The following is a 23,614-nucleotide window of genomic DNA, read 5'->3' on the forward strand; positions in this document are numbered from 1 at the left end:
GGAGGAGGTGATCCTTGAATATTAACTAGTTTTCCAGGGCCCCTATTCTTAAGGACTCAATTCTAGGGGCAGTTTTGTTCAATATTTTAGTATGTGATCTGGAGGCAGGAGTGGAACGCATGCTTAGCAAGTTCATTGATGATATTAACACTGGGTCACCCTCTCTGGAGGGAGGCCTTGCAGGGAGATCTACATTGATTTGAGCACTGAGCCATCAGCAGCAGCACGAAATTTGACAAGAGCAAATGCTGGGTTCTGCACATGACATGGAGTAATTCCAGACGCAAGTACAGACTGACAGATGACAGTCTTGAGAGTAGCCCTGCAGAAAGGGGTCTGGGAGTGCTGGTTGAGAGCAGGCTTAAGAGAGTCAGCAGTTGAGAGTCAGCAGTATGCCCTGGCATCCAAGAAGGTAAACCATTATTTTTTGGGTGCATCGAATACAGCTTAGCCAGCCAGTCAAAAGAGGTGACTCTCCCACTATATTTATCATTGGTGTAGTCTCACCTGTAATCGTGTGTGCAGTTCTGGGCACCACAACATAAAAATGATATTAAGATACTTGAAGGTGTCCAGAGGAGAGCAACAAAGCTGATAAATGGGCTGGAAGGCATGTCCAATGGGGAGAGGCTGAGGACACTTGGGTAATCTAGTATGGAGGAAAGGAGGCTAAGAGGCAACCTCATTGCTTTCTTACAGCTTCCTGGGGAGGGAAAATGGAGAGGAACGTCTCTTCTCCCTGGCAACCAATGAATGTGCAGTAATGGTATAAAGCTGCACCAGTGGATGTTCAAACCAGATATTAGGAAGAAATTCTTTACAGTGAATCTTCACCAATGCTAAGTCCTGACGTTCACTTTTCAGCACATCCAGGGAGGTACCACTGTGAAGGAAGGGAGAAGGATTAGCCTAATGTGCAATCCGTATCTGATGGATGATGGGGAGGAGAAAAAAAAAAAAAACAACAACATTTATAATATAATTTTGGAATGAGTTAGTATTGCCCCCATCTTCAAGCACATTTATTATCTGGTCTTCCTGTTGTCCTTTTCTCACAAAATGCAGAACCCTCTCTCACATGGGTAATTCTCAAGCATGAGAACAGTATCAAATACATCTTTTTGCTGACATCCAAACCACAACTTCCTTGATCCATCCAACAGTGGGACTGGAGCTAGCCACATACCTTCCTGTTACCACAGGCAATGGCTATCTCTTTCAAGTGCCTCCTGCTTGCCTCCTTCCTATTTGCTCCATCTTGTCCCTCCTTGAGACACATCCTTCCCCCATTCCCATTGGCATGAAGATGGAGCTTTGTGTGTCACCTTTGAAGGCCTCACTTCAAACACTTAAACATTTCCTCCCATTGTGAGCAAAATCCAGCTAAGGTCACATTTAAGCCACCATGGCTGGTTATGTTGGCTTCCACCAGAGCTGCTCTCCAGCGACAGTTCACTGTGCCACCAAACAGCACGAAAAGAGTACTGTGTGCAGATGGACAAACGAGTCTTGAGGTTTGGGATGACCAGCGGTTTTGTGATGGGCAGAGAAACCAGCACAGACGCAGGGACACAGGAACATCTCTAGACATTCACTGGTTATGCTCCAGAGCAGAAGGATGGTATCAAAAGGAAGGAGACACCTCTCTGTGGTGAACAGAGAGTCTTCCCCAGTCTCCAGCTGATGGAGGTTTTTCACTTGCTGAGGGTTTAGCTGATGCCCAGATGTAGGGTTGAGAAGGGAGTTTCCCTCCCCAGGCTGTTTTGCCTAGCTGGTAAAACCACAAGAGTGATCGTATCTCTCAAGAAGAGCCCCATTCCCCAACAGTGGTCGTCCGTGTAGGCGGCGGGAAGCAGGTTAGTAGATGCATCTTCTTAATGCTGACTCCCAGCCCCAGGTAATTTCACGAGTTCATGCAGCAGCTCTCAATAGCTCTTTGCTGGCCTTATTGATTCCTTCCCCATGACCCTGGACATAGACACAGCTGTAAAAGATACCACAGCATGTTCTTAATAGTACTTGTCCCTGTTACACAGGCCAGGTAGGGAGAGAGCCAGCCCCATGACAAGCCCCAGGTGTCCTTGCTGGGCAGGCTCAGCTCAGAGCTCCATGCAAACACTGGTGAGAGGGAGCTGCTCCTCACAGCACCCGCACCTTCCTGTATAAAGCTGCATGCTGCAGGCACCAGTGTGGGCTCAGTGCACACAGGTAGACAGCGCTGTCCTGGAGCCTGGCATCTTGCACGTGGAGAAGCACCTGGGAGTTCTCCATGGAGAGCACAGAGGAGAACCTCCCAGAATCCCCATGAAACTTGTACGTGCTCACCTGCAGCAAAAACTGAGGGGACTGATTCGGGCACTGCTGGTACCAGAAGATGTAGAAAGCAGAGCTGCTGGTGGAGAAATTGCAGTGCAGAGTAGCGTTGTGTCCCACCTGGATGGCAGTTTCTTGTGCAAACTGCAGCACAGAGTCCTGTGCATGACCTGCAAAGACAGAACAGCATTTCAGCACTGCTTGAAGGTCTATCTGTTCTCCCCTTCTCTCTCCTGTGTCTCTCATTTCACCAACTTGCTCACTGTCTCCTCTCTCCATCTCCCTTTTCACAGGCTGTAAAATGCTGAGCTAAGTACACATGCACTCTTCTTTCTGCAGATGTTATTCAATTCCCATACCTAAGTCTGTCAGCTTACCCACCTTTTAGCAGTATCTCACCAGGCTTTGAGATCTGTTCTCTCTGTCCCTCAGCTCTATTAACAGTTTGTCTCTCTTCCTGCAGCACAAGAGAGCCATTCCAGCCCTTCCTCACTTCATCATTACTTACGGCAATGTTTACTCCATAACTTCACCTGACCTGATATGTCCTTGCTTTGTCCTCATGCAGCATCTCAGTTCTTGCATGGTCTTAGCCTTCCTTCCAAGTCTACCGAGGATTATGTCCATCTCCAGATATGCTGACAACATTTTGTCAAGGACATCTTAGGAGGGCACAAGCTCCTATCTACCACTCTGATCTGTTCCCTAGCAGCAACCTCTCTTTCACCATCCATACCTATGAACAATGCATGTAAGAATGCTAGGCATCTGCAAAGGAAAGTGCAGAAGCTTATTCATCCCTGTACACTCGTTGCTCTTGACATCTCCCAGACTGATTCCTGTTCTCATCTGCAACCCCTGCTCTCCATACAGAAAGCACTTGCAGTTCTTCCAGGGAGGCAGGACTCCAATTTCCCCCCTCCAGAAATGACGGGATGCCATCTTGTCCCTGGCTTGCCCTCCTGAATGTCACATCTCACCAAAGTCTGACAGTGCCATCAAGGCTGCCAGAAAAAGCAGGACCATGTCACGCTCTCGCCTTCACAGGGTGCCCACGGAGTGCCTGGAAAGAGGGAGCTCAAGCTTGCGAGTTCACTTCCCCTTCTGCCAGCTCAAAGCAGCCTCTGAACCTCAGCACAGAGGGTGGAGCAAAGCTCTCCCCCTGCTGCTCCTTGGGGCACACCTCTGCCACAGCAAGGCTCTCAAGAGGGGGATGGACCAGTGGTTAAAGCAGTCAGAAAGGAATCCAGCCAATCTTTGCTGTGCCCCAGGTTCCCCATTGCCAGTCACAGGTTTTCCAGCACTGTGAGCTTCACACTTGTGCAGTTAGCTCACAGCTGCAGGCCTGTGAAGGCTGGGACATTTCACTTGGTCAGCGGTAAGGCAAAAGGACACCAACATGGTCACTGCGTGCTTCCCTCTTTTTGCCCCTTCTGGCAGGTGGGCAGCCCCAGCAAGGGGCAAGTGTCCCCAGTGGCCTCCCCCTGCCATCCTGAACCCGGCCAGACACAGAGGCCTGCACCCACCTCTGCTGTCAATGGAGAAGGGATGCCTTCTGCTGCCCTTGTCCTCTTCTTCCCTAGGGGCTGTCTGGATGGAGGTAGGACCAGGCACAGACAAAGGCACCTAGACCCAGGTACCCAACTTTCTCTGCCAGTCTGGTTATACTTCACCTCTTCCCTGAGCAAGGCGGAAGGCTCTGCAAGGAAATATCTCCATTGACAGTGCCTGCTGCAGAAAGCCCCCCCCAGGTAGAGCCACGTTCTCCCTCTGGCAGGGAAGGACGCCCCACCACAGCCCTCTGCTCAGCAGTCAGCACCTCTGCACACACACACAGGAGTGAATCCTGCTCCAAGGGCAGACCTTCAACAGCGCTGACTAGTGCAGCAAACTCCTCAACGACTCAGTCCCTGGGCAAGATCCAAGGTTCCAAAAGGTGTCACTAGAGGCAGTGTCCAGCACAGACATTTGTTGCATTGCCAGGACGTCATCTCAGCGCCAGAGGTGCTGCATTTGGGCTTGGGACAAAGCCTGTACAACAAGCTCCTGAAACGTGACCACTGCAGAAAACGGAGGAAACCCAACGTGGCTGTTCCGATGCTCCCTCGGGCCCGTGCCGTTTAACTCCAGGCCCTGCAAGGGGACTTCCAAGCACCGGCAGCGCCCCCACGTGGCTCCGGCTGTGGCTGTGCCCCCGCCTCGCCCCCCCCCCACCTGCCCGGCCCCACGCACTGCGGGGCACCCCCTGGCCCCCCCAGCTCCGCAGGCCCTTGGCTGCCTTTGCTGCAAGGGCGCGCTGCTGCCTCGTGTGTGGCTGGGTGCCTCCTGCACCCAAAACCCTTTCCTGAGGCTCTGCTTCCTCAGCAGCCAGCCCCCACCCCGCATTACTCTGGGGGTGCTTCCTGCCCAAGAGGAAAATGCTTTTCTTTGCTCCTTTGCACCATCCTGAGGCTCTGGTCAGCCCCCTTCTCCAGCCTTCCTGCATTCTCCGAAGCCCCCTTGTCACCTACGCTGTCACCACCTGTGTGCCCCGGTTGGGGGCCATGCACAAACTGGCCAAGGGTGCCCTCCTTCCGACTGCTCGTGGCCTTAATGAAAGCATTCAGCAGGACTGGATGACTCTGGCATTGCCAGCTGCTACTCAGGCAGAAGGTGCCCTCCATGCCAAAGGTGCTGGTCAGGGCCCCTGGGAAGGGCTCCCAGGAACTACAAACATGGTGCAGATGGGGAGGGAAGGAAGCTTTGCATCTCTGTGTCAAATTTCAACACCTGTTGATTTGCAGGCCTCTCTCTGCAAGCTGTTAGCAACTTGAAAGGAGCAGTGGGAGCAGGACTGTGTGGAGGTCTCTGGTGCCACACACAGCTCATGCAGTCAGATGTGCCCCTCCACTCACTCCTCCACATCGCTGGGTGTGCCGTCCTGACCCCTCACACCCAGCTGGGTCCGACCCACACCGGACCTCCAGCGTCCTACCCAGAAGAACCGAAGGGGCTCAGTGGGGACGGGTCAGGGCCGGGCTGGCGGGGGCCCCCCGGGGCTGCGGGGCGACGTGGTCCCGGCGGGCGGAGCGGCAGCGCCCCCTGGGGGCTGTGCCCCTGCCTCGCCCCCGCCACACACGCCCGGCCCCGCCCGCCACGGTTCCTGCCCGGCCGCAGCCCCGGCTCCTCTCCCCGTGGCTCTCAGGGCGCAGTAATACACCGCCGCGTCCCGAAGCCGGGGCTGGGCGAGCCACAGGGCGCTGGACCGGCGGTCTGCTGCCACCGATAGCCGCCCTGCCAGGTCCGTCACATCTTGGGACCCACTATAAGCCCTCACGAGGAATGCGGGTCCTCGGTCCGGGAGCTGACGATACCAATAGATGTAGTCGTTTGACTGGATGTTGGGGTGTGAGCAGGTGATGTTGATGCCGGTGCCCTCCCTGGTCTCTGCCCGTGGCTCCTGCTGCACCTGGGCTCTGCCTGCAGCCACTGCCAAGAAGAAAAGGAGGAGAAAACTCAGAAAAGGGCTTTGCTGCCACCAAAATATCACACAAGGGGAGAGGGGAGAAGAAAACGATTGACAGCTGATGGGAGCATTTTCTCAGAAGAAAGCACACAAAGGCATTTCTCTGGGAATGGTTATTTGGGGACCAGGTCGGAGCAGGGCTGTTTGGAAGGAGGGTCCGAGCCGAGCCAGGAGGAGAAGGGAAGCAGGCAGGAATGAGTGGGGGTGTGCCGAAAGGAGAGGAGGAAGGCAGGGAGCAAGGCAAGGTGGGAGGGAACGGCCGGCTGAGCTCGCGGGAGGCAGACGGGATGGCTGCAGAGGGAGGACAGAGGGGAGCGAGGTCCGTCAGAAGCCGGCGGGCCAGCAGCGAGGGCGGCCCCGGCCCCCCGCAGCCCCCGTCCCGTCCCCGCCGCCGGCAGCCCCGCGCACCCAGGAGCACCGCGGCCAGCCCCGCCAGCCCTGCGGCCCGGCCCTGCCGCATCCCGCCGCTCCGCCGCCCGCGCCGCGCTGCCCCCGCCAGCCCCGGCTCTGCTCCGCCCGCGCCGCCTCCTCCCCGCCGCCGCCGCCCGGCGCCGCCAGCTCCGCCCCGGGGCCGCTCGGGGGCTGGCCCGGGCTGCGAGTGCTGGGCGCCTGTGGGCGGGCAGGGCTTGGGCTGCTGCCAGCGGGGCTCTGCCCGTCCTGCAGCCCAGCCCGGGACGCGGAGGCGAGTGCGGGGAAAGGCTGAGGCAGCTCCTTCGGCACGGACGAGGAGAGGGGAGGGGAAGGGAGTGGGAGGGGGAGAGGGAGTGGAGAAAGCAGCTGCCCGTCTGCAGCGTCCCCAGCAAGAGGGGCAGGTGAAGGGCAGCAGGCCTGGGTGGACTAGGCCTGGTCGTGTGTTGATGAGAAGCACTGGTTCCCCAGCTGTGGCTGGCACTGCCTGCAGCTCGAATGGTATGGAAGCTGAGCACATATCCGGGAGACACACAGACAAGGTCGTGCACACCCCATTTGAGGACTATACACCCAGGCCAGTACCCCCAGTAGCTGCTTTTGGAGACCCAAAACGCTCCTGCCGCAGTTGCCTGGAGTCTGAGACCCCCTTCCCCTGCTCCAGGAGCTTCACAGGGACACCCTGGCTCCAGCAGCTGACAGAACAGACCAGGGGCGACCTCACCCTCAGTCTGACTCCAGCACCTGGCACCAAATCCACTCCTGCTGCTCCACCAGCAGCTGGCACTTTCTCCTTGCAGCATACATGCACATGGGACAGAGCGAGATTACGCAGAGGTAAGGAAAGATTCCAGAAGAGGACAGGACAGACAACAGTGCTCAGATGCAGGGCCCAGCCACACAAGTGCATGGAGCAGCCCCTTTTACACCCTGCTCTGTCTGCCCTCGTGTGCTCCTCCTGGCTCCCCTTGCCCTGCATGTCCCCTCATGGGGTTGTATAGGTCTGTCCTGCACCCATCCCAGCCTGTGTCCTGGCCCACAGCTGTAGGAGATGCAAGGCCCAGGCTGATCTTCCTGGCAGTGGCACCTGTAGTTTCTTGATAGGCCAACAACTGGTGTGAATGGTGAGGTTTGTCTCTTGTCATTGCCTCTGTGTTTGTTTTCTCTGGTCTCGGTCTCTGTATGCTTGTTGAATGCCTCCTCTTTTCTTAGCATCCCAATTGACAAGGTCCCCGATCTTAGAACCTCAGTGGCATAAACATATCCACAGCCCCGTGTACCCCCTCAAGTGGTGTGACTGCCCACATTTGGTCTCCTCACTGCCTCCCTCGTCATCTGTCAGTCAGGTTTGTATCCCTGTGTGTTGTTTCCAGCTTCCTGCTGTTCTTTCTCTCTGCCCCCCTCGCAAGTGCTGAAAGGCTGCCTCTAGGGAAGGAAAGAAGGAGTGGGAAGCTGAAAGGTAAGAAAGAAAGGTCCTCTCTGCAGAGAAGGCATCTAAAAGCATGAGGCATCCCGACCAAGACTTGGCAAATGTCATTGAAGGGGAGGTTGCCGAAGACAAACTGCATGGAAGGATGCAAGGGCTGGTTGGGCACCAGTCTGGATTCCCAGTCTGGGTGAAGTGGTCAATGACTGAGTCCAGGATGAAGAGCAGCATCTTTCAGCTCTCAGACAAACCCAGCAGCAACAAAAGAAACCACTCTGTAGACCTTCCCCTCACCCCTGAGGGAAGCTACCAGGGGAAGGAGGAAGGAGGAGATGGAGTTGCTGCTCAGGATTCATTCTCCTCCACCCCTCGATATCTTCTGGACAGACAAAACAGCAGGGCCTCAGCAAGCCAGGATGTTCCTGCAGAGACAGTAGAAAGTAAGATCCCAACCCTGGGCTTCACGTGAGCAGACTCTCCTCTCTTCACTGTGTGTGCACGCCTATGTGTGTGTGTGTGTGTGTGTGCCTGACTGTACTTCAGTATGCATCCAGGAGTGCCTGTGTGTGGACCGATGAGTTCATGCATCTTTTTACATGAGCAGCAATGTGCGTGAGTGCTGTTCCCTCCATCAGCTTTTGATGTCATGAGCGATATCAGTATGAGAACAAGGGGCACACTGGGAATTAACAGAAACAGTGATCTGACAACAACATCCCACCAAGGCTGAGATGTGGTGATTATGCAGGTTGCTCCAAGACTCCTGAGCAGTCCTAGCCAGTGGTCATCTGAGAAAACCTCCAGCGGATCACAGGCTGCACCGCCAGCACGCATGTAGTCCAACCCTGTGTTCAAAGCAGGTCTCATCAGATCAGGTTGCTCAGGATCAAGTCCAGGCAAAGTCTTCCAAGGATGGAGCTCCCATAGCATCTCTTTGGCAATCTGCTCCAGGCCTTGAACACCTTCAGGGTAATTATTTCTTCCATGCATCTAATCAGAATTACCCATTTCTGAATTTGCTAAAATCTGTGTAGAGAACATTCACAGCCCTCACATTTCCACAGTGCCAACCACCTTGCATAGGAGACAATGAAGCTGGGCAGGCATGATTGGCCCTCTGTACAGTTTGGCTGCTCCTAATCTCCTTGCTGTTTCCAGCACCCACATAGTCCAATCCTGTATTCAGAACAGGCCTCATCAGATCATGTTGCTCAGGATTTCTCAGCCTGTCTCCGTGTACATAAAGCTAATGCCATTCTTTTGAACTCTCTAGCTGTGGGGACAGCAGCTGCGTCCTGGCCTGTAGAGGCAAGGAGGGGTGACTGCCACCATGCTCTTACACTCTGAATCCCGCTCTATGGAATAAAAGAAAAGAACCAAACTAGAGTGGACCCATGCTTGTTGGGCACTAAAATTGGCAGTAGCACAGGGTGGATTTCCTAGGGTCAGGAGAAGGGGGTCTGCAGACACAGAAGGTTGCATATCAGTGCGTGTGCTGTGGGCACTTCTGGGCCAGGATTGTTCTGTGGTTGTTCAGTTGCTCTCAGGTTCCTTCTTGCCCTGGCTGCTCTCTGGAGCTCACGGGCAGAGCAGTGGAGAATGCTCTGAGGTGGCCAGCATATTTTCTTGTGAGGGGGGTCACACAAACACACACCTCCTCTTGCACACCTGTGTGGAATCACGCAAAAATCTGCACCCACAGACACTTGCACAAATCTAGCACACAGGCTGTGGTGGTTTCACACCAATGGTCAACTAAACAGCACCACATGGCTCTTTCACTTCCCCTCCTCAATGGAAGCTGTGGGGAGAAAATATAAGCCCTAAAGGGCTTACGACTTCAGATAGGGATAATTACATTAAATTAAGATAGGGAGTTGAGGAGTGAGGAAGGGCTGCTTCTGGGACGTCTGTCATGTGAGGTGTCTTGTGGGATATGATGACAGGGCATCATGTGGTCTCAAAAGATTCAGAAGTGGAACAGTGTAAGAAACAGCCTTTGCAACAGCCCCAAGCATTCTTCTCCTCATCCTCCCATCAGTCTGCACAATGTGGGAGCATGGTCTGCACACAAGAGCAAGAGTGGCAAGGAAGGTGACCTATACTCCCTCCTCATCCCAAAGTGTTCCCTGCACAGCCCAGGAGCTGCACAGCTTTGCAGGGTAGAGGTGACTCGCAGACTGAGGGTGAAATCAGCCTGGCCAGGCCGCACACAAGGCCCCTCACTGCCCTGGCACACCCCCAGCTCCCATCAGACAGGGCCATCCAAGGACAGCATCTGATGCCCAACCCCACCCTGGCTGCTCTGCAGGGCCCGCCTTTCCCCCGCCATGAAGCAGTTCTCGGTCAGTCCAGCCCTCTTCCTGGCATGGCCAACCTCTGTGGTGGTGGACACAGTCATAGGGATATGTCTAACGCACAAGAAACCATGTCCGATCTCCTGTGTTCCTCCCTGCCTAGGGATTTCCACTTCGCTGGGCAGCTTGGGAGATCCTGTTCTTGCTGATGCTGTGTGCTAACAACATTATGTTCTGTAGGAATGCCCACCCAGGGACGGTCCATCCTACCAGACCTATGGGGAAAGTCAGAGGACAAAGAAGCTTTTTGCATGGGACTGCCATGCTCAGGTGAGTCTCTGACCTCTTGCTTCCAGCCCTCGGTGCAGAGCAGAGCGCATAGATCAGAACGGGCCATGAGCTTTTTGCAAAGCAAATGGCAAAAGCTGCTTTGTCCATGGGTGCACAGGGAGAACAGTTTGAGGGCAGGGGCTCTTTCACCACCTTCTCCTTCCTTTCAAGCCACTGACACCAGTCCCACTGGGAAAGAGGATCTGGCTGGCAGATCTCGGAGTGCACAGGGGAAGCGGCGCTGCCAGGGGAGAGCTGAGGGCCCCATTCCAGAGCTCTGCCTTGCACAGACACATCCCCTCCCCATCCGGGGTTGTTGCTCAGCCAGGGCAGCTCCCTGCACCAAGGTGTCATGCACAGCGCAGAGGTACAAGGCGCTGTCAGAGAGCTCAACTTCCTTCAGCTGCAGAATGCTGGATTTCCCCGCAGTGTTCAGCTCCGTGGTGAAACGGCCGTTCTGCTTGGTGCCTGCTGCGTTGTGATATGTGACCAGTTGAGGGGCTTGTCCCTTCTTCTGCTGGTACCAGATCAAGGCATAAAAATAGGAGCTCTGGTACGTGCAAGTGGTCTGGAACGTTTTTTTCTGTTCCACGGTGACTTGTCCTTCTTGCTGGGTGACGGAGGTCTGCCCCATGACATCTGAAAGAAACCAAATGTCAGCAACTGATCACAGAAACCTAGAGGAGAAGCAAGCTTCTGGATGGGAAGGCTCCCTGTGCCTTCGACTGCAGCAAGAATCCCATGGATGTTGGCGTCTTTGGGAAGGAGGTCTATGACCAGAGGTTAGCATGGATCCCAGAGCAAGGTAATATTCATTACCTCCCACAGGTAAGGCCATTACCATACCCTCACGGTAGAGCTGTCTTTAGTTCCTTCTCTCCTACTGCCCAGAGTGTCAGAAGAGAGGGGCAGAGTGGCATGGATGGTTGGCAATAGGAAAGGAAGGGAAGAAGATCTGAGATGATCAGGAGAGGAGGTGTTTCTTGTGTCTCATCTTTCTTTCCAGCAGTAAGAGCATCTTCAGAAGAGAGGTGCAAAACAGTCATGATCTGATACCTGATCATTTTCCCAGTAATTCAAGAGCAGCTCCCTGCAGAGAGCTGTTGATGGGGGTGATGGTCTCCTGAGAAGGAGAATCATGCCGCCAGCCACCGGCAATGCTTACCCAGTGGTTGCCTCAGGAAGGCAGCGAGGATGAGATAAACAAGGTGCATTCTGAGACCAATCCTCCTGCATGTGTGAGGAAACCTCAGAAGAGCACATGTCCCCACCAAGCGCCCCAGGAGAGCAGAGCTGCAGGAAATGACTCGGCAAGGGGAACAAAGAATGAAAGGGGGAGGAGAAAATGCTTGTTCCTGGAGTGTTTGAAATACCTGGCTGGGGTCCTCCTCCACCAGTGACAGTATTGCTTCTGCAGCCAACATCTGCACAGCTGGGGAACATGGTGGCTTTTTGGTCCCTGTGGTAGAAAGAGTCTGTTCCTGCACTGATCCTTCAATGGCATCCTTCCTTCTTCAGTGAGAAACGCCTGCTCTTCTGCACACTCCTGATTTAGAGTCACCAAATCACAGAATCATTTAGTTTGGAAGAGACCTCCAAGATCACCTAGTCCAACCTCTGACCTAACACTAACAAGTCCTCCACTAAACCATATCACTGAACTCTACATCTAAACTTCTTTTAAAGACCTCCAGGGATGGTGACTCAACCACTTCCCTAGGCAGCCCATTCCAATGCCTAACAACCCTTTCAGTAAATAAATTTTTCCTAATATCCTACCTAAACCTCCCCTGAAGGAGGCTTCAGGGCTCTTGCCCCACTGGGGTTTTACACTACCTCCTGGGGTCCTCATTTCTCTGGGGATGGTTCTTTTTCCTCTGGGAACAACTAGCACTCTGTTTCTACCACCTCTCCCGTTTCCTTTCACGCTGCACTGGCAGTGCGTGTTTGCAGCCCAGAAGGCCAACTGCATCCTGGGCTGCATCAAAGGAGGAGAGGCCAGCAGGTCAAGGGAGGGGATTTTCCCCCTCTAACATGCCCTTGTGATGCCCCACTTGGAGTACTGCATCTAGGTTTGGAGTCCCCAGCACAAGAAGAATGTCAATCTATTAGAACGAGTCCAGAGGGGGGCCACAAAGATGATCAAGGGGCTGGAGCACCTCTCCTACGAAGAAAGGCTGGGAGAGCTGAGGCTGTTTAGCCTTCAGAAGAGAACGCTCCGGGGTGACCTCACTGCGAACTTTCAGTACTTGAAGGGGACTTGTAGAAGGGGTGGAGAGCAACTCTGCTCGGTTGGATGTTGACAGGATGAGGGGGAATGGTTTTAAACTAAATGAGGGGAGATTTAGATGAGAGGATAGGAGGAAATTCTTCACTCAGAGGGTGGTGAGGCACTGGAAGATGTTGCCCAGAGAGGTTGTGGATGCTCCATCCCTGGAGGTGTTCAAGACCAGGTTAGGTGAGGCCCTGATCAACCTGATCTATTGGGTGGCATCCCTGCCTATGGCAGGGGGGGTTGGAACTAGATGATCTTTGAGGTCCCTTCCAACCAAAGCCATTCTATGATTCTATGATTCATTCTACGATTCTACGATCCTTCCTCTACCAGCTGGGAACACTGCCAAGGTGATCCGCTCTGAAGCAGAATGCATCCTGCAGTGGAGCAGGGGGATCATGGCCTGCAGGGGTTTTCCTACACCAAGGCAGCTGCCAGGAGCTGGAAACACTCAAGATGGTGGCTGATGAGACTTGGGTGGAGCCAGGAGCAACCCCACTCTGTTGTACAAAGGCAGCCCCTGGGGAGCGTGAGGGACCAGGAGTGTGGCAAACAGAGTGGGTAAACAAGGCATGGGACAAAACACCTCCTGGGGTCCTCATTTCTCTAGGGATGGTTTTTTTATTCTGGGTACAACTAGCACCCTGTTTCTAACCCCTTTCCTGTTTCCTTCCTCTACCACCTGGGAACATTGCCTTTTAATCAAGTCCGCAGAAATAAGTGAGGAATCCTTTGGTGCAGCATCCCAGAAGTCTGGCTGTGTCCTGATGGGGTGGGATGAGGTATGGTGTAGTCACTGTATCATTCAAGGTTTCAGAAGGTCTCATTAGAGTGAGTGTCCAGCAGAGACATTTCTTATAGCCAGGATGACATAGCAGCGCTAACAAAGGGCTTGGGACAAATCCTGTACAAGTTCTTAAGAAGTGACCACAACAGAAAATGGAGGAAAGCCAGCGTAGCTGTTCCGATGCTCCCTTGGGCCCGTGCTGTTTAAATCCAGGCCCTGCAAGGGGACTTCCAAGCACCGGAAGAGTCTCCTGGCGAGCCTGGCTGTGTCTGTACCCCTATCCCTGCCCCTGCCTCACCTGCCCGGCCCCACCCACCCCAGGGCACCGCTTTGACCTCCCCAGCTCTACAGGCCCTTGGCTGCCTTTGCTGCAAAGGCACGCTGTTGGCTTGTGTGTGGCTGGGTGCCTCCTGCACCCAAAACCCCTTCCTGAGGCTCTGCTTCCTCGGCAGCCAGCCCCCACCCCGCATTACTCTGGGGGTGCTTCCTGCCCAAGAGGAAAATGCTTTTCTTTGCTCCTTTGCACCATCCTGAGGCTCTGGTCAGCCCCCTTCTCCAGCCTTCCTGCATTCTCCGAAGCCCCCTTGTCACCTATGCTGTCACCACCTGTGTGCCCTGGTCGGGGACCATGCACAAACTGGCCAAGGGTGCCCTCCTTCCGACTGCTCGTGGCCTTAATGAAAGCATTCAGCAGGACTGGATGTCTCTGGCATTGCCAGCTGCTACTCAGGCAGAAGGTGCCCTCCATGCCAAAGCTGCTGGCCAGGGCCCCTGGGAAGGGCTCCCAGGAACTACAAACATGGTGCAGATGGGGAGGGAAGGAAGCTTTGCATCTCTGTGTCAAATTTCAACACCTGCTGATTTGCAGGCCTCTCTCTGCAAGGTGTTAGCAACTTGAAAGGAGCAGTGGGAACTGGACTGTGTGGAGGTCTCTGGTGCCACACACAGCTCATGCAGTCAGATGTGCCCCTCCACTCACTCCTCCGCATCGCTGAGTGTGCCGTCCTGACCCCTCACACCCAGCTGGGTCCGACCCACACCGGACCTCCAGCGTCCCACCCAGAAGAACCGAAGGGGCTCAGTGGGGACGGGTCAGGGCCGGGCTGGCGGGTGCCCCCCCGGGGCTGCGGGGCGACGTGGTCCCGGCGGGCGGAGCGGCAGCGCCCCCTGGGGGCTGTGCCCCTGCCTCGCCCCCGCCACACACGCCCGGCCCCGCCCGCCACGGTTCCTGCCCGGCCGCAGCCCCGGCTCCTCTCCCCGTGGCTCTCAGGGCGCAGTAATACACCGCCGCGTCCCGAAGCCGGGGCTGGGCGAGCCACAGGGTGCTGGACCGGCGGTCTGCTGCCACCGATAGCCGCCCTGCCAGGTCCGTCAGTGCTTTGGAGCCACTAGAAGCCCACACGAGGAATGCGGGTCCTCGGTCCGGGAGCTGACGATACCAATAGATGTAGTCGTTTGACTGGATGTTGGGGTGTGAGCAGGTGATGTTGATGCCGGTGCCCTCCCTGGTCTCTGCCCGTGGCTCCTGCTGCACCTGGGCTCTGCCTGCAGCCACTGCCAAGAAGAAAAGGAGGAGAAAACTCAGAAAAGGGCTTTGCTGCCACCAAAATATCACACAAGGGGAGAGGAGAGAAGAAAACGGTTGACAGCTGATGGGAGCATTTTCTTAGAAGAAAGCACACAAAGACATTTCTCTGGGAATGGTTATTTGGGGACCAGGTCGGAGCAGGGCTGTTTGGAAGGAGGGTCCGAGCCGAGCCAGGAGGAGAAGGGAAGCAGGCAGGAATGAGCGGGGGTGTGCCGAAAGGAGAGGAGGAAGGCAGGGAGCAAGGCAAGGTGGGAGGGAACGGCCGGCTGAGCTCGCTGGAGGCAGACGGGATGGCTGCAGAGGGAGGACAGAGGGGAGCGAGGTCCGTAAGAAGCCGGCGGGCCAGCAGCGAGGGCGGCCCCGGCCCCCCGCAGCCCCCGTCCCGTCCCCGCCGCCGGCAGCCCCGCGCACCCAGGAGCACCGCGGCCAGCCCCGCCAGCCCTGCGGCCCGGCCCTGCCGCATCCCGCCGCTCCGCCGCCCGCGCCGCGCTGCCCCCGCCAGCCCCGGCTCTGCTCCGCCCGCGCCGCCTCCTCCCCGCCGCCGCCGCCCGGCGCCGCCAGCTCCGCCCCGGGGCCGCTCGGGGGCTGGCCCGGGCTGCGAGTGCTGGGCGCCTGTGGGCGGGCAGGGCTTGGGCTGCTGCCAGCGGGGCTCTGCCCGTCCTGCAGCCCAGCCCGGGACGCGGAGGCGAGTGCGGGGAAAGGCTGAGGCAGCTCCTTCGGCACGGACGAGGAGAGGGGAGGGGAAGGGAGTGGGAGGGGGAGAGGGAGTGGAGAAAGCAGCTGCCCGTCTGCAGCGTCCCCAGCAGGAGGGGCTGGCGGAGGGCAGCGGGCCGGGCTAGACTGGGCCTGGTAGCGCTGTGCTGCCAAGCGCTGGTCCCCTGGCTGTGGCCGGCACTGCTGACAGCTCCACTGGTATGGAAACTGAGCACATATCCGGGAGACACACAGACGGGATCATGCGCACTCCATTTGGGGAAGATACAGCCGGGCTGGTACCCCCAGTAGCTGCTTTTGGAGACCCAAAACGCTCCTGCCGCATTTGCCTGGAGGCTGAGACCCACTTTTCCCTGCTCCAGGAGCTTCACGGGGACCCCCTGGCTCCAGCAGCTGACAGCACAGGCCAGGGATGTCCCTGCCCCCAGTCTGACTCCAGCACCTGGCACCAAATCCACTCCTGCTGCTCCACCAGGAGCTGGCACTTTCTCCTTGGAGCACAAATGCACATGGGACAGAGCAAAATTACGCAGAGGTAAGGAAAGATTCCAGAAGAGGACAGGACAGATGGTGGTGCTCAGCTGCAAGACCCAAGAAGCACACAAGGCAGCCCCTTTTACACCCTGCTCTGTCTGCCCTTGTGTGCTCGTCTCGGCTCCCCTTGCCCTGCATGTCCCCTCATGGGGTTGTATAGGTCTGTCCTGCACCCATCCCAGCCTGTGTCCTGGCCCACAGCTGTAGGAGGTGCAAGGCCCAGGCTGATCTTCCTGGCAGTGGCACCTGTGGCTTCTTGATAGGCCAACAACTGGTGTGAATGGTGAGGTTTGTCTCTTGTCATTGCCTCTGTGTTTGTTTTCTCTGGTCTCGGTCTCTGTATGCTTGTTGAATGCCTCCTCTTTTCTTAGCATCCCAATTGACAAGGTCCCCGATCTTAGAACCTCAGTGGCATAAACACAGCCACAGGCCTGTGTATCCCCCCAAGTGGTGTGACTGCCCACATTTGGTCTCCTCACTGCCTCCCTCGTCATCTGTCAGTCAGGTTTGTATCCCTGTGTGTTGTTTCCAGCTTCCTGCTGTTCTTTCTCTCTGCCCCTCTCCCTAGTGCTGAAGGGCTGCCTCTAGGGAAGGAAAAAAGGAGGGAGAAGCTGAAAGGTAAGAAAGAAAATAAGGGCTGGTGTGGAAGCAGTGATGGCTGCTGCCCCATCTCCATTGCCGATGAGAGTAGAGAAAACAGCATGTTCCTGAAAGCACAGACAAGCAACACAGCAAAGAAAACAAACAAACAACCCCCCTCAGTTTATCAGTTTTCCCATGGCTTCTTTCACCTTCTGGGTCCCCAGGCTGTAGATTGTTGCATGGAGCAGGGGCATCACAGCCCTGGAGAAGATGGACACCACTTTGTTGAGGGAGACATTGGCAGTGGCGTGGGTATAGAGGAGGGAACGTGGCCCCAGGCACGAAAAAGTGAGAGTGAGCTGACAGTCTTGAGTGTCCTCACATGTCTACGTTGAGAGGCACACCAGGAGCACCCTGCAGGAGCTCAGGGAGGACAGGAAAACTGGTGGTGCTGTTGTAGTCAAGGAGCACACCAGTCCAGAAGCTCTCAGCAGAGGCCAGCTGCATGACAGATAGCGAGTCCCAGAAGAAACTGTGATTGTATAGGGCTAGCACAGGGCCAACGAAGGGGGAGTGCCACTTGTGCCAAGGAGGGGGAGTGTGGCCTCAGCCCACAGGCCTCCCACCAGATAGGCCCAGACGTTCCCCCCCATGGCACTGGAGTACTGCAGTGGGTGGCAGATGGCCACAGATTGGTCCTAGGCCATGAGTGTGAAGAGGAGATCCCAGTTTAAGGATCCAAACTAGTGTGGACCTGTCCTCGTTGGGGACTAAAATTGCCAGTAGCTCAGGGTGGATTTCCTAGGGTCAGGAGAAGGGGGTCTGCAGACACAGAAGGTTGCATATCAGTGCGTGTGCTGTGGGCACTTCTGGGCTGGGTTTGTTCTGTGATTGTTCAGCTGTTCTCAGGTTCCTTCTTGCCCTGGCTGCTCTCTGGAGCTCATGGGCAGAGCAGTGGAGAATGCTCTGAGGTGGCCAGCATATTTTCTTGTGAGGGGGTCACACAAACACACACCTCCTCTTGCACACCTGTGTGGAATCATGCAAAAATCTGCACCCACAGACACTTGCACAAATCTAGCACACAGGCTGTGGTGGTTTCACACCAATGGTCAACTAAACAGCACCACACAGCTCTTTCACTTCCCCTCCTCAATGGAAGCTGTGGGGAGAAAATATGATTTAATCTAATGGGTTTACGAGTTGAGATAGGGATAATTTCATTAAAGGAGAATCACTAAGCCTAGGCGCAGTCTCAACTCTGCTCCACACTCCGTACTGTTCCTCTTAGAATCATCACACCAGGTTGTCCCAGTGTGATGAACATTTAAGGTTGGAGGCCTTGGGAACTTTAATGTTGTGCAGCTACACTCCACCCTGGAAGCTTCTTCAGTGCTGTACTTTTTCTTTAAAATGTGAATATCAGTTTAATTTCCAAGTTTCCTCAGGCAATTACTCCACACCTGCCTGTAGCTGATGTTAATTGAGGAGACCGAGACCAACATTTTAAAAAGACATTGTCCACATAGCATCTCATTGTCTCTGAAAACCATAGAATAACAGAACAATATGATATCTTGAGTTAGAACTGACCCACAAGGATAAATGAGCGTCTCTGTTCTAGCTCCACACTGGACTACTTACAAATTACAGCATAGGTCTGAGAGTGTTGTCCTAATGCTTGTTGAATCCCAGCAGGCTTGGTGCCATGACCACTTCCTGGGCCTTTCCTGAGGCTGCACCAGTACCTGGCACCACCACACAGAGATGACACTACAGGCCCTGGGATCAGCTGGACACATGCCTAAGGTCAGGTGAATTATGTGCACACGTGCACTAGCACATACCAAGAGTGCATGCACATTGCACAAACAGATCCATGGACACACGCAAACATGCATGTGCATGCATGCACACACAGTTCCATAGATGCCCTGACAAATGCAGGTGCAAAGACTGCGTGCACAGAAACATGAGGCCACACATCTGCACATGCAGACATCAGGTACATGTGTGCACTCAGTGCCTCTGGTGAGTTCACAAGGGCTCTGCCCCACAAACGACTACCCTGTCAGGGCAAGGGCAGAGGCCAAGGGCATCTGATAGAAGAGATGCTGGGGACCTTTCTGGCAGGGCAGAGCTGTGGCGCTCTGAGCAGGACAAGGCTCCAAAGGAGAGGACAGCGCAGTGTGGGGATGTGCAGAGACTACCCATAGAGAGGAGTCCAAGGAGGTCAGCCCATTTCTCCAGAGGGCAGCTTTAGGAGGAAGAGACGAGAAACCCCACAGTGTAGCCCACCAGCCTGGAAACCTGGAAACCAGGACAGCATCACTGATTCCAGCCTGTGCTGAAACCATCATATGCTTGAGCTGAGTGCTGTGCAACCACTGACAGTCCTGGCCCAGAAATCTTGGGGCCTCTCCATCCCAGTGCTCAGAAGAAGCCTCCAAGTGGAAATGGGTGTGGCATTAGCCAGGAAATGAAAAGCCAGCATAGAAGAGAAAGCAGCCCCACAGCCCATGTCAGTAGCTGGGAGCTTTTCCTTTCATCATGAGCACACTAGAAAATTATCACTTCCGTGGAGGCTTCTTCTGGGCCTGGGGCAGTGCAGGGCCACCAGAAAAGGCAGCCCAACTCCTCTACCCCCTCATCTTCTTCTGTATGGGAACTCAGTATGTCTGAAACCCTTTCTGTATGTCTTTTTCTAGTAATGACAATACCAGTTGCACTGGGTCTTCGCGATGGTGGTCACGAGAGAGGGATGAGGAAAGGTGTGACTCAGAGACTGTGTAGGACCTGGCTGAGTTGGATTTTCATCTCGGAGAGAGGCAGGAGCCTTATTTGTCTCAATCACTCTTTTTGGATCTTGTATGTATGAAGACATTTTGCTCCTCACATTTCCCTGTGCTCCTCTTCCTCCCTACGCTGTCTCCCAGGTTCACCTGCAGCCCCAAGACATGTCCTGCTATGAACAGTGCATGCTGTGCTGGCCCTTTGGCCCAGCCCCGCTGGTCAGCAGCTGCTACGAGCCCTGCATCAGGCATTGCTGGAACTCCACTGTCATCATCCAGCCCTCTCCTGTGATCATTGCTCTGCCAGATCCCATCCTCAGCTCTTACCCACAGAACACCACTGTGGAATCCTCCATGTCTGCTGCTGATTGCAGCATCCTCAGCTGTGAGGTTAAAAGACATTTAGATTTAGAGCTAAGTGATATGGTTTAGTGGAGGACTTGTCAGTATTAGGTCAGAGGTTGGACTAGGTGATCTTGGAGGTCTCTTCCAACCTAGATGATTCTGTGATTCTGTGAGGTGCGGACTTCTGGTACCTCCTGGTGCTGCCTGCACTGACAGCCTCTTCTAGAAGTCACCTAATTTACCTCCTGAGAGTCATTAAAGTTTTCTGCATCCCACCCTCTTCCTCCACGTGAAACTTTTCTTGGTGGTCTCAAGTTGCCACGGAAGAAAGGCATTGCCTTGTTTGGCAGGGGAATGGTGAGCACAGGAGGGGGCCTTTCATCATTTGCACAGGAATTTGACGGTGGGACACGGGGCAGTGGGGACCCTTCAGGCACTGTCCCTTGGAGCTGAGGAAGACCTCTGCAGCTCCTCCAGAGCCAGTTGTGACCAGGCCCTGTCTTCTGGCATCTCTGCCCTAATGCACCCCTTTGGCCTAACAGTATGTCCTGCAGATGGGGAGCCTGGCAACCGCTGTCCTTGGATGAGGAGCCTGGTGCTGCTGGAAGCTCTGAGAGGTCAGCATCTCCCAAGCTTGCACAGAAGGGACTTTCTCCTGCTCTGGCTACATCGTGCTGGTGAAAGAGGCTCCATCAGAAGAGGGCCCAAAGGATTCAGGAGTGGATTGTTGTGAGAAACAGCTTTTGGAACAGCCCTGAGCATTCTTCTCCTCATCCTCCCATCAGTCTGCACAATGTGGGAGCATGGTCTGCACACAAGAGCAAGAGTGGCAAGGAAGGTGACCTATACTCCTTCCTCATCCCAAAGCGTTCCCTGCACAGCCCAGGAGCTGCACAGCTTTGCAGGGTAGAGGTGACTCGCAGACTGAGGGTGAAATCAGCCTGGCCAGGCCGCACACAAGGCCCCTCACTGCCCTGGCACACCCCCAGCTCCCATCAGACAGGGCCATCCAAGGACAGCATCTGATGCCCAACCCCACCCTGGCTGCTCTGCAGGGCCCGCCTTTCCCCCGCCATGAAGCAGTTCTCGGTCAGTCCAGCCCTCTTCCTGGCATGGCCAACCTCTGTGGTGGTGGACACAGTCATAGGGATATGTCTAACGCACAAGAAACCATGTCCGATCTCCTGTGTTCCTCCCTGCCTAGGGATTTCCACTTCGCTGGGCAGCTTGGGAGATCCTGTTCTTGCTGATGCTGTGTGCTAACAACATTATGTTCTGTAGGAATGCCCACCCAGGGACGGTCCATCCTACCAGACCTATGGGGAAAGTCAGAGGACAAAGAAGCTTTTTGCATGGGACTGCCATGCTCAGGTGAGTCTCTGACCTCTTGCTTCCAGCCCTTGGTGCAGAGCAGAGCGCATAGATCAGAACGGGCCATGAGCTTTTTGCAAAGCAAATGGCAAAAGCTGCTTTGTCCATGGGTGCACAGGGAGAACAGTTTGAGGGCAGGGGCTCTTTCACCACCTTCTCCTTCCTTTCAAGCCACTGACACCAGTCCCACTGGGAAAGAGGATCTGGCTGGCAGATCTCGGAGTGCACAGGGGAAGCGGCGCTGCCAGGGGAGAGCTGAGGGCCCCATCCCAGAGCTCTGCCTTGCACAGACACATCCCCACCCCATCCGGGGTTGTTGCTCAGCCAGGGCAGCTCTGTGCAGCAGGGTGTCACTCACAGCACAGAGGTACAAGGCGCTGTCAGAGAGCTCAACTTCCTTCAGCCGCAGAATGCTGGATTTCCCCACAGTGTTCAGCTCCGTGGTGAAACGGCCGTTCTGCTTGGTGCCTGCTGCGTTGTGATATGTGACCAGTTGAGGGGCTTGTCCCTTCTTCTGCTGGTACCAGAACAAGGCATACAAGCTGGGGATTTGATACGTGCAAGTGGTCTGGAATGTGTTTCTCTGTTCCACGGTGACTTGTCCTTCTTGCTGGGTGACGGAGGTCTGCCCCATGACATCTGAAAGAAACCAAATGTCAGCAACTGATCACAGAAACCTAGAGGAGAAGCAAGCTTCTGGATGGGAAGGCTCCCTGTGCCTTAAACTGCAGCAGGATCCCCATCAATATTGGTATCTCTTGGCAGGAGGTCTATGACCAGAGGTTAGCATGGATCCCAGAGCAAGGTAATGTTCATTACCTCTCACAGGAACACCCCCAGGGTAGAGCTGTCTTTAGTTCCTTCTGTCCTACTGCCCAGAGTCTCCTGGGAGCAGGTTGTAGTGCTTGGTCCTCCTGGGCTGGGACCAAGACACTCCCGGAAGGGTGAGGGACCTCAGGATTGCCTGCAAACGTTTCATCCTGTTCCCATTCCCTGTCTGCTCAGATGTGGCTCTGAGATCAAGGAATGGCAGGAAAAGGAAGCCCTGGCAGTGCTGACAGGCAGGAGACAAAGGGGAAACAGGGCATTGGGCAGGACCTGTGCCAGCCAGGAGAGAGCCTTGGGGGACACCCTAGTGGGATGAGGTCCTTCCATCTCGTTGCATCCACTTTCAAGCATCCTGTGTGTTTGGCTTCCAAAGTAACAAAAACCAACCAACCAACAAACAAACAAAACCAAACAAAACCAAACAAACAAAAACCCCACACCTTACTTTCCAGCAGTAAGAGCATCTTCAGAAGAGAGGTGCAAAACAGTCATGATCTGATACCTGATCATTTTCCCAGTAATTCAAGAGCAGCTCCCTGCAGAGAGCTGTTGATGGGGGTGATGGTCTCCTGAGAAGGAGAATCATGCCGCCAGCCACCGGCAATGCTTACCCAGTGGTTGCCTCAGGAAGGCAGCGAGGATGAGATAAACAAGGTGCATTCTGAGACCAATCCTCCTGCATGTGTGAAGGAACCTCAGAAGAGCACACGTCCCCACCAAGCGCCCCAGGAGAGCAGAGCTGCAGGAAATGACTTGGCAAGGGGAACAAAGAATGAAAGGGGGAGGAGAAAATGCTTGTTCCTGGAGTGTTTGAAATACCTGGCTGGGGTCCTTCTCCACCAGTGACAGTATTGCTTCTGCAGCCAACATCTGCACAGCTGGGGAACATGGTGGCTTTTTGGTCCCTGTGGTAGAAAGGGTCTGTTCCTGCACTGATCCTTCAGTGGCATCCTTCCTTCTTCAGTGAGAAACGCCTGCTCTTCTGCAAACTCCTGATGGCCCATGTAGAGTCTTCAGGGCTTTTGCCCCGCTGGGGTTTTACATCACCTCCTGGGGTCCTCATTTCTCTGGGGACGGTTCTTTTTCTTCTGGGAACAACTTGCACCCTGTTTCTGACCCCTCTTCTCTTTCCTTCCTCCACAACCTGGGAACATTACCTTCTAAGCAAGTCCCCAGAAATTGGTGAGGAACCCTGTGGTGCAGCAACCCAGCAGTCTGGCTGTGTCCTGATGGGGTGGGATGAGGTATGGTGTAGTCACTGTATCGTTCAAGGTTCCAAAAGGTGTCATTAGAGCGAGTGTCCAGCACTGACATTTCTTGTATTGCCAGGACGTTATCTCAGCACCAAAGGTAGAATCATAGAATCACAGAATATCCCAAGTTTGAAGGGACCCATAAGGATCATCGAGTCCAACTCTTGGCACCACACAGGTCTACCCAAGATCGTATGACTAAGAGCATAGTCCAACCGCTTCTTAAACTCCGACAGGCTTGGTGCCGTGACTACATCCCTGCAGAG

The 23,614-nt window shown here is 54.9% G+C and overlaps 4 gene segments (V, D, J or C); all 4 read right to left on the minus strand.

The window, feature by feature from the left end:
- Window positions 1–2,133: 2,133 nt before the first annotated feature.
- LOC121059530 lies at window positions 2,134–3,698 on the minus strand. The segment is given in 2 exon segments: window positions 2,134–2,483; window positions 3,294–3,698. Coding segments are annotated over 2 exon segments (390 nt in total).
- Window positions 3,699–4,517: 819 nt separating this feature from the next.
- Window positions 4,518–6,290, minus strand: LOC121059508. The segment is given in 2 exon segments: window positions 4,518–5,781; window positions 6,227–6,290. Coding segments are annotated over 2 exon segments (513 nt in total).
- A 4,155-nt stretch (window positions 6,291–10,445) lies between these two features.
- On the minus strand, window positions 10,446–22,700 carry LOC121059456. The segment is given in 3 exon segments: window positions 10,446–10,803; window positions 21,792–21,906; window positions 22,541–22,700. Coding segments are annotated over 3 exon segments (492 nt in total).
- LOC121059507 lies at window positions 14,405–15,404 on the minus strand. The segment is given in 2 exon segments: window positions 14,405–14,895; window positions 15,341–15,404. Coding segments are annotated over 2 exon segments (528 nt in total).
- Window positions 22,701–23,614: the final 914 nt, after the last annotated feature.

Source organism: Cygnus olor, chromosome 25 (genome assembly GCF_009769625.2).
Source record: "Cygnus olor isolate bCygOlo1 chromosome 25, bCygOlo1.pri.v2, whole genome shotgun sequence".
Lineage (NCBI taxonomy): Eukaryota > Metazoa > Chordata > Aves > Anseriformes > Anatidae > Cygnus > Cygnus olor.